At 33.3% G+C, this 10,282-nt stretch overlaps 1 protein-coding gene across 1 annotated transcript; it reads left to right on the forward strand.

Annotated features, from left to right (window-relative positions):
• Positions 1 to 938: 938 nt before the first annotated feature.
• On the forward strand, positions 939 to 5,907 carry LOC110704932 (amino acid transporter AVT6E-like). Its single transcript, XM_021882741.1, has one exon. The coding sequence runs from the start codon at positions 1,377 to 1,379 to the stop codon at positions 2,820 to 2,822; it is 1,446 nt and encodes a 481-aa protein (XP_021738433.1). The 5' UTR covers positions 939 to 1,376; the 3' UTR covers positions 2,823 to 5,907.
• The last annotated feature ends 4,375 nt before the right edge of the window (positions 5,908 to 10,282 follow it).

Consider the following 10,282-nt stretch of genomic DNA (forward strand, 5'->3'; position numbering starts at 1 on the left):
ATTATATACGTAGTAATTTGTATTATAATTTGTAAGTATAATACTCGTACATAACTAAAGATATATATACGAATTACATCTTATTTAATGCAATATTACATTGAATGGAAAGTTGTACTTAAAAAATCAAACAAATAATAAATTAATTAGAGGGAGTAAATGAATCAGATTTTGTCGTGCTTTGGAAACATGAAACCATATAATTGGTGTCCCACTAAATAATCAAGTGTCACTCAAAATAATTCTTGATAAGTTTGGACAATTAATTTGTCGATCTTGCTAACGAGCGTCTCGGTGCGTCAAATAAGGATAAATTATATTGGTTGAAATGGTATCAAGTTAGGAATTTATGACAAAATCATGCGTCGTTCGGTGTAATTATGACAAAATCACGCATCGTTCGGTGTAATTAATGTTAATTTTACTCTAATATTTGCACTTTATTTCTCTGCTCATTAGCTTTTGCCTTAATTTGTTTATTATTCAAGTAAAAATTTAGACAACTTTTATTATACTCCGTATTAAAGTATATACACTCCGTATTTTTTTTTGAGTAAATATGTTTTCGATATACACCAGCTCTATTTAAAATTAAGTTTATGTACATTAACATGAATCCATTATAATTCACAGCATTAGAAGAGAAGATCTTTAAGTATGAAGTACGAAGTACGAAGTATTAGAGTATTTCCTTCAAAAAAAAAAAAAAAAAAAGTAATAGAGTATTAAAAAATTAGTTTGGCTCCAAGTCCTATTCTATATTGAACTCACCAAATTGTAGTATTAAGCATTATCCTTCTGACCATCAACTAACCAATTAATATTTTACTGTAATTCTTCTACTTTTAAACTCTTCCACAATTTTTTTACTTTAATTTTTTTTATTAAATTTCAAGTTCATAAAAAAAAAAAAAAAAAAAAAAAAGTGACCCTTAAATTTGACATCTTACCGACAGATAGACTAACCAGACTTTGCTCACAAAGAAAGTTCCTCTCTACTTGCTTATGATTTAATAAACCGTGTTCATTCTAATCTGACGGTCCATAAATCTTCTCTATTTCTCTTTCTTCAATTTTTCATACTATTCTTTCTTCTTCATTTTCCGATCTTCCCAATTTTAATCAGTTGACCCTTCTCAGATCTAGCCCAAATTCCTCTATTTCTTCTACAAATTCCCTCTTCTTCAAAAATCCCATCAACCCAAATTCACGATTTTGAGGATATTCATCTTGGATCTGTTATTCTGTAAGTTTAAAATCGTTAAAGTTCTAATCTTTATTGTTTGATTCATTCAATTTTGTTAAATAATCATATTATATAATATATATATAGTTTTTTCATTATAATCGCTAGTTTATTGTTGATATATTAGACAATGGCTAGTGGTTATTCAGCTGTTCCTAGAGATAAATTTGTGGAATTACAATTGCAAAATCATGATACATCATCTCTTTTACCAATTACTAGTAATGGGTATGTAAAACCACCAAATGTGGTTGATAGTAATGTTGATATTGATGATTCTGAATTTGATAATTACCCTAATTACCCCTTAATTGTCGGTGGTATTGGTAAAGGGTCTGGGGTTCCTGGTGCAGTTTTTAATCTGACTACTTCGATTATTGGTGCTGGGATTATGGCGTTGCCGGCGGCAATGGGGGTTCTGGGGTTAGGTTTAGGGATGGTTTTGATAGTTGTTATAGGGATTTTGTCGGAGATTAGTGTCGAATTGCTGGTTAGATTTGCGGTGCATTCGAAAGCACTGTCGTATGGAGAGGTTGTCCAGTTTGCCCTAGGCCGTCCTGCGAGGATCTTGTCCGAGATTTGTATTATTATAAACAATGCAGGGGTTTTGGTTGTTTATTTGATTATAATTGGTGATGTGATGTCGGGTTCGTATCATCATGTTGGGGTTTTTGATCAGATGATGGGTAATGGGGTTTGGGATCAGAGGAAGCTTGTGATATTGGTGGTTTTGCTCGTCTTTTTGGCACCGTTGTGTGCGTTGGAGAAGATTGACTCCTTGAGCTTGACTTCAGCTGCTTCAGTTGCTCTTGCTGTGGTCTTTGTTGTTGTAACGTGTTCCATTGCACTTGTTAAGGTTGTTGAAGGGAAGATTGATCCTCCTAGGATGACACCGGATATTAGTTCTAATAAGGCGATTGTGAATTTGCTTGTGGTGATCCCAGTGATGACGAATGCGTATGTTTGCCACTTCAATGTTCAGCCTATTTATAATGAGCTTGATGGGCGTTCTCCACAAAAGATGAATCGTGTAGTAAGAATCACAACACTTGTTACTGTAGTGGTTTATGGTTTCACTGCCTTCTCTGGATATTTGCTTTTTGGGAAGAACACTGAATCTGATATTCTCACCAATTTTGATACAGATCTTGGAATCCCCTACAGTGCTGCCCTGAATTATATCATTAGGATAGGATACATTCTCCACTTAGTTCTTGTTTTCCCAGTTATTCATTTCTCACTACGGGAAGCAGTTAATGCCTTGATTTTTACCGATTCATCTATTTCAGATAGTAAGAAAAGGCTTTACATCCTAACTACTGTGTTGTTGGCCTTGCTTTATCTTGGTTCTACAATGATTCCTAGCATTTGGACTGCATTCAAGTTTACGGGGGCAACAACAGCAGTGTCATTAGGTTTCATATTTCCATGTCTTATTGCATTACGGTTGGATGGGCAAGGGCAAAGTTTGACCCACGGAGAGAAGTTTTTCTCATGGACCATGCTGGTAGTGGCTGCAGTAGTTGGTATCATTGGAGTGATTGGCAATGTTTATGGACTACAAGATCATTCTTAGTTGTCTTTTTCACGAATTAGGCGTCTTTTAGTTGGTATTCTTTGGGGGGATAACGAAGAGACTTATACAGGTTAGATCACTTCTGCTGCGGAAATTCGAGGGACCCCTGGAAACAGGGAGTGTACTATTACATTAATGAGTTTGTCCATATGTAAATTGCTCCACAATGGGCCACAACAATTGTTTATCCATCATTGCATCATGGAGGTCGATCCAAGAATAGATTTTTGCTCGATATTTGAGGTTGTGACTGATTGCACGAAATCAATTTGATGGCTTGACATGAAGGGGGAGACTTTCATGATAACTGCTGCATGTTCAAGGATTTGGAGGCTCCATCAGTGTAAGCCCCTGTTCTTAGAACTAATTCACATGTATCTCTCAAACTTGATCTCATGTAATGTGTTAAAGCCTCTAGTGTTCACTCATTCATTCTTGAACAGGTCATTGATGTGCATAAAAGCAATATCTGTATCTCTGGCCTGATTTTTGTGTAGGAAATTGCGGAATAAATACAGTGTAGTATTATTAGCTGTTTCCGGATGCAGAATCCGACCAGTGTGTTACTTTAATAGCAATATTTTTGAATATTTTTTTGTTTTAGCTTTGCATCAAGTATAACGGTTTACATTCTTGTTTGGCTCCGTACTCTTGAGTGAGTTGAGTCTTGATTGTCTTTGAATTTCAGTATTTATTTTATCGTCTTTTTTCTTGCCTCTCAGTGCACTCCAATAAGTGAAGCACTTAAACTTTTGGGAGCTCAGATTCAGCTTTTACTTGATTGAAAAATGTTCTGCATTTTTGTGGAATACTGTCATGCTAAATATTGGATGTTCGCTAGAATAAATGCTTGAATGTCATAAATCAAGCAATGGCACTCTTACTGGACTGTATTTTGGACCTATCACATGTAGAAGTAATTGGGAACTGATCGATGGAAGGTACTTATTGACAAGCAAAATATTGTTTTAGGATTCTTGGCGAATTTGGATGGATGAGCTGTAATATTGACTTGGAAATTATGATGCTGAACAGTTTATGTCATTATGTGTCTTTTATGATTTTGATGAATGTCCAATGAATATACTTGTAATGTGTTGGGAGGTATAGAGCATATTGAGTAACTTTGTGTTAGGACTTGGGAAGTATTGAGAGATAGGACTTCGATACTCCACCGTTGTTATGTTAATAACTTACTGAGGGCACTAGGAGTGACTGAGTAACCTAAGCATTTGAAAGGATAGATTTGAGAATGGTTCTTATACCCTAATTATTCAGCATGTCTGCTCCCTCATTCAAAAAACTCTTGTCTATTCAAGAATCAAGAGTCATCTTGTATCTCAAGTTCTCTAAGCATTTATTCTTGAGAAATCATCTTCACTTTGACAAAGCCTTTGATTCATCATTGGAATTTGACAAGCCATGAGGTTATCAAAGTCTTTCAAACACTATCTTTGCCATAGGCGTTGGGCTCCGAAGAGAGGAGTTGCTGCTGTTAACAGGGATTGCTCATTCTAAGCCTTGTAGAATACTGCTATAAAGACGGGTCAACCATTGCCTAAGTCTCATTTGAGTGATTGATGCTCGACTAATGTATGGTGTGGTGTTGTAATAACTGCTAGCACTTTCTCTTATTACTCTTCTACAGGAAGAGCCACTGATGTTTCCTATTCCCGATTCGTTCTTCTTGATGTTCCATTGTTATTGATTCACTCCTTTCTAAAGTTTATTGTAGCTCTGTAGAAAACTTGTTAAACACAGATTTGGGATTCAATGTGAGAGTACTGCAGAGAATGCAGATTCTTCAGTTTTAGAGTATAGGTTAAGTGAAGCTAAGATTCTGATTGTAGAAGCCAGGATACTGTATTTCCAATTGTTCCTTAGGGACAGTGAAACCAAAGTAAGCCTATGCAATTATAACAAACTAGGCCCAAAGACAATTTTCACTCTTACACTTAATTGTGTTTCATCAAGAACACTTTTATTGGCCCAAGTTGTTGGGTTTTGAGCCTTTGACTGTTGAGGATAGATTTTATTTGGGTTGTAGGATGAACAGAGAGACAGAAGATGGTCATGACTCATGAGACTCATGGAAAATCTCATTTCCTCAAACTATTTTTTTTCTTTTTTTTTTTTGACAAAAAAAAAAAAAAAAAAAAAAAAAAACATTCCCGAACCTTAATAATATTCTATGGTACACTTGGGTGCATAAAACAACTAATTATTGGCACAATGGCGCGTGCACCACAAGTGTTGGTGTGTTTGCGTCATGTGGTGACACATGTGATGGGTGTGTTGGTGCACCTCACGCGCTGACACCTGTGAAGGATGCAATAGGGGATGCACTATGCTATGTGCACTTAGGTGGGACACTTTCAGTGGTGGGGGATTAAGCTTTGCTTGATGACTGACTTAGCTTTAGTCATACTGAAATTCATTTGGGGTATAAAACCATGATAAAATTGACAGTAGTGCTCTACACTGGAGACAGCAGAATGTTGAAACTCACAAATCACAACAGAGGAATGTGAGCATAACTTTGTCAGAAACACTAAATTTGGTTCTGAATTCCACAACTTTTCTGAACTCCCTAAAATAGTGCTTGATGACTAGGTGTCCTATATTTTTGCTCACAGAAATTCACTTAAATTGTACTATAAAATGTCGCAGCAGCCGTTTTTTTTTTTTATAAGGGTTATGCAACGAACTGGTTCGTTTGTGAACCACTCAGAGGATTCCTCTCTGGTTCATCCCGAGCCCGTTCGTTGTTTAGCCTTTTTCAAACTTATTTGTGTACTAACTTGGGCATCAAAGGCTCTACCCTGGGCTCGGAGTTCACTTTGCAGGCATATTAGGGTCTTCTATATCTTTCTAAGATGTAACAAATCCTTTAAAAGACCAAATAAATATTTATTTCAGTCAAAAAAAAAAAAATGATTTTCAAAACAATTACTCCGTAGTTGAGATATGAAAAGATGTTGATGAGGCAACACGATTATTGTGAAGGACAAACTGAATGTGTTTGCCTATTTATTTTGGTCAAGATGATTAAAACGGAAGGTGTTTGCCTATTTATTTTGGTCAAGATGATTAAAGACAAAGTACATTCATAGTTAATTTATTGGGTAATAAATGGTGTTTGTTGGGTCATTATTCAATGCATTGCTACCCCAAACTTATCCATGCGTGTAGTTCATTGGTTACGTATAGCTTTGCATCGCCTCTTATTGTTGCATTGCCTTTTATGATCATGATTTTATTGTGCAGTGAAGAAAACTCTACGACACTTGCACCTAATCTAACTGCTTTCATGTTTCGTTTTCATTTGATGATTTCATGATTATAGTTCCCCTTATTATCGGGAACCAATTTTCACAACACTAGTTAAAATGTAAGACAGTTAAGCATCTAATAATACCACCTCTGTTTCATATTATGTACAACGATATGACATTAAGTGTGAGTAGAAAGTGTCTAATCGTTGGAAATAATATAAAACGCAGAAACGGAGATAGTACATAGTACGTGTTAAGCTTAGTGTTCCAATTGAAATTTTGCCAGGCCATCTCATAGATCAAGATAAAGGTTTTAGGGGATATTGAAGAGCTTATTCCATTTAACATCTTTACTTTAAAGAAAATCAAAGTAAAGAATTAGTACATCATTAGATCGACTATCTAAACAAGAGACCAAAATTTTACATCATTAGATTGTTACATTCATTTGAAATATGGTGATTTGATTTGAATGTTTAATTATTGATAAATTATTGTTTTTTTGTTGATACAGTTTAATCACACTAAATATCAAACTACCTCATTATTAAATGAAGCAAAAGTATGCATGATTAGTACCTGCATCCTATATTCCTATTGGTCTCAATGTATCGTGCATTAACTTCTTGCATTATTTTTGTGATATCAGACTATTTCTTCTTTACATTTAGTTCTTGCTTTTAGCTACAAATGCAATTTGCAGCAATAATAGCTCCCCACATATATATAATCCCTAGTCATTGCATATTTCTTATTTCAATAAATCCGATCCCTTTCATATACAAGTATGATGCAAAAATGTTTGGTCGATCCAAAAAATTATCATTATCCTTCCACGATTCACCTTACAATGACATACTCATAATTTCGATCTATATAATTAAACTCGACGGCTATCCCTTTCATTGTCCTAACTTCCAACCAATACAATTAGTACTCAACCAACACACAAAAACCTTGTTACATAGGCTAAAGTTCCAATCCATTAAAACATTGCATGATCATCACAATCCAAATCTAACATAAATATCAAAGAAATTGATAGGTGGAGTATGGGAAAGGGTCATTGAGTGTTATTATACGTTGAGGACAAAAATAATTTCACATGGTAACATTACATTGTATTACATATCTCATTCTCAAAAATTGTGATAGAAGAGACCAAAAATTATGACAAAGTCCAAAATATCAATTGATTGCATGCTTACAAAGAAGGCATGTGAATACATGTGAATTTCAACTGTTAGCAAATTTCTTGTTTTTGGACCTACATATGTTGTATCTTTGGTTTATTATGTCCAATCTTTTAAGGAGTATTTTTTGTTTGAATTTGTCTTAATCTAAGTCATTATGATTAAGATTTTGACAGATTGAGTTGTTTAGCACTTCATTATTGTCAACTCATTATATCTTATAGTTAGGGTTCATAGTATTAATATAGTAGGGTTGGGTCGACCTCATACATTTAAGAGACAACTTGCCCATCATAATTGCATAAGCCGTTTTGAGAGTGAGATTAAGGTAAGATAATACGTAGTATTACTTTTAAAGTGCTCCTAGTACGACTTGATCTCATGAGTTTAAGATCACGCATGTGATGTAAGTTTTCACCATTTGATTGAGTTAGTTTTGCTTGGTTGATGACTAGAGTTGATGCTAAAAAGGGGATAAAAAGTGAAAATTCATTGTTTATTTTTGTAAAAAATAATAGGTTGTGTTAAGTTCTTCACTTCTTTGTTCTTAAAATTTCCTTTTAAATGAGCTAGCTTGTGATGATTAACTAACTTGCTAACTTTACAACTACAACTATTTTTCTTTGATCTTCTTATTTATTGTAGCATAAATCAAGAAAATGGAATTTATTAGTGGAAAACTTTAGGTTAAGAGAGGATAATAGAGGTAGATTAATTTGCCATTAAACAAAACAAAAATACAAACATAATGAGAAACACAACTAATAAATAAACAAGTAAGAAAATCAGAGAGGATTAAATAAATACTAGTATAGTAATAAATTGGTTTAATCACAAGTTTTATGCCAGTACCTTTTTTTTTTTTTTTTTGCCAATACTTTAAATAATAATACAAGTAAACAATATAATGCAAAATACAAGTATTGTTAAAACGTTTTACCGTCTCTAGCGCGCGCATGGGGGGACATAAATTTACCACCTTTCCCATCCTCACTTGCTATGATGAGATGAGTTGGCCAACATTAACAATATTTTTGGGATAGGCTCAAAGGCCACTTGTACTATTTCATAATGATTTAAAAACAAAAAAGTAATTATTCTCAATTAGTGTTCATTAGATTCATTTTACTTAGGCTACAAGTGAGCTCAAGTTTAGATTCTTTGATTGTTCATGATATTTTAATCATTTAATAATGACTTCAATCATGTTCGTAGGTTAAAATGAAGTTGTTTGATTAATCTTTGATGCTAGACAATATTCTTATACAAGAGATTGTTTGAACTCCCTTATAAATATAGCACTTCAGATAGAAAAGCCATTTACTCAATTTTGCTCCTATAATACTTGAAATATGTTTAAAATATGTTTGACTGTCATTTTGATACATGATAGTCAAGTGAATCTTGTAATATTCGTCTTGGTATAAACTTTCAAAATATATAAATTTCTTGTAGATATGTATTCAGAAGGGGGGTTAAAAAAAAAAAAAAAAAAACTTAAAATATTTGATTAATAAAAAAAAAATATACAAAATTGTAGAACTAAAATTTAAGCATTGAATGCAATATGTTACAATTTTGCTTTAGTAGGTGTAAAATGCCCACATCTATAGTCTATACGTGCCATTAATAGAAAAAAAAGAGAGTCAATACTCATCAATAGAGCGTCAGCCTCCTACATAGTTTAAGACATACTTATTATTCATTATAAACTATAGTACAGTGATGATCATCAACAAATGTACAATACATTTATTTATAATGCATGTCCTGTAAAATATGCATGGTATGTAGGAGTAGGACTTTTTAGGCGTTGCCCACCACTTCGTCCTTTTATCAACTTCTCTGCTAACCTCAATAAAAACTAGAGTTAGGTGCCTCTGACTTTTGCCCCATTATTCCTTACTATAGTACTGTACAGCTTTTCAACGCTTGATTTAATTCTAACCTTACAGTATATTCTTAGGTACATACGTAACGTTATGTTCTATGAGCTGAGGTGTTCAAAAATTGAACTAGTCAATCCAATTCAAAACTAACTAACCTAAATAAAATCCGACTCAAATTTTAACTTACATGGCTCAAATTTGAATTAGACTTGACTCGATTTGATACCGTCGAACCTGACCCAACTACTCGAATTAACACTTTCGCTCTCATCATTTTTATGAGTGTGTGGATGTGTGGCATGTATATATGTCTTGTATATCTATTTTTTTCCTGAGAGACTTTAACTTGTCATTTGTGTTCATTATTGGAGTAGGAAAAACTAGATGACCTTAACAGCAATACCCAGTCAATTCCCCAGATAAACAAAACAAAATTTGTTTATCTGGGGGTATAATTGTCTTTTTAAGTACTAGTAGAGGGGTATATGCGTCTTTACATGTACTAGTTGAGGGGTACATATGTAATTTCCTCACCAAAAGTAAAAGCAAAAGGCAAACAGTAATTGGACAGCTCACCAAAAGTACTGAATAAATGACCCTGTTTTTTTTTAATATATTTACAAAAATATCACCAGATTAACAAAAATTCATTTATCTGGCAGATTTACTTGTATTTTCCCCATAATTAATCATTTGAGTCATTATTACTTAAATATAAAATTCTTAAAAGTAACAATTAACTAGTGTTACAGTGGAGTGGCTTAAACATGATCATTTCATGCATGGAGTATAACTTATAAATTAACGTTACCTAATTAAATCAAACTTTTGTTATAGTAAAACAAAACAATAATCCAATTTTTTTTTTTTTTTTTAATACCGACCATTCCAACACTAACTTATTAGCGTTATTACATGATTAATTAGTTATTAATGTGGTAGATATATTTTAACGCAAATGCATGAACATAACAATTATGATAGACAAACAATTAGTATAATTAAAATATATTATGGCACGCATTTAACTTATTAACTAAATTATTAAAGTGAGGTGATGGCAGACAAGGTAACCTGCTACATACCAATACATTATAAAGTCA

Source organism: Chenopodium quinoa, unplaced genomic scaffold (assembly GCF_001683475.1).
Source record: "Chenopodium quinoa cultivar QQ74 unplaced genomic scaffold, ASM168347v1, whole genome shotgun sequence".
Lineage (NCBI taxonomy): Eukaryota > Viridiplantae > Streptophyta > Magnoliopsida > Caryophyllales > Amaranthaceae > Chenopodium > Chenopodium quinoa.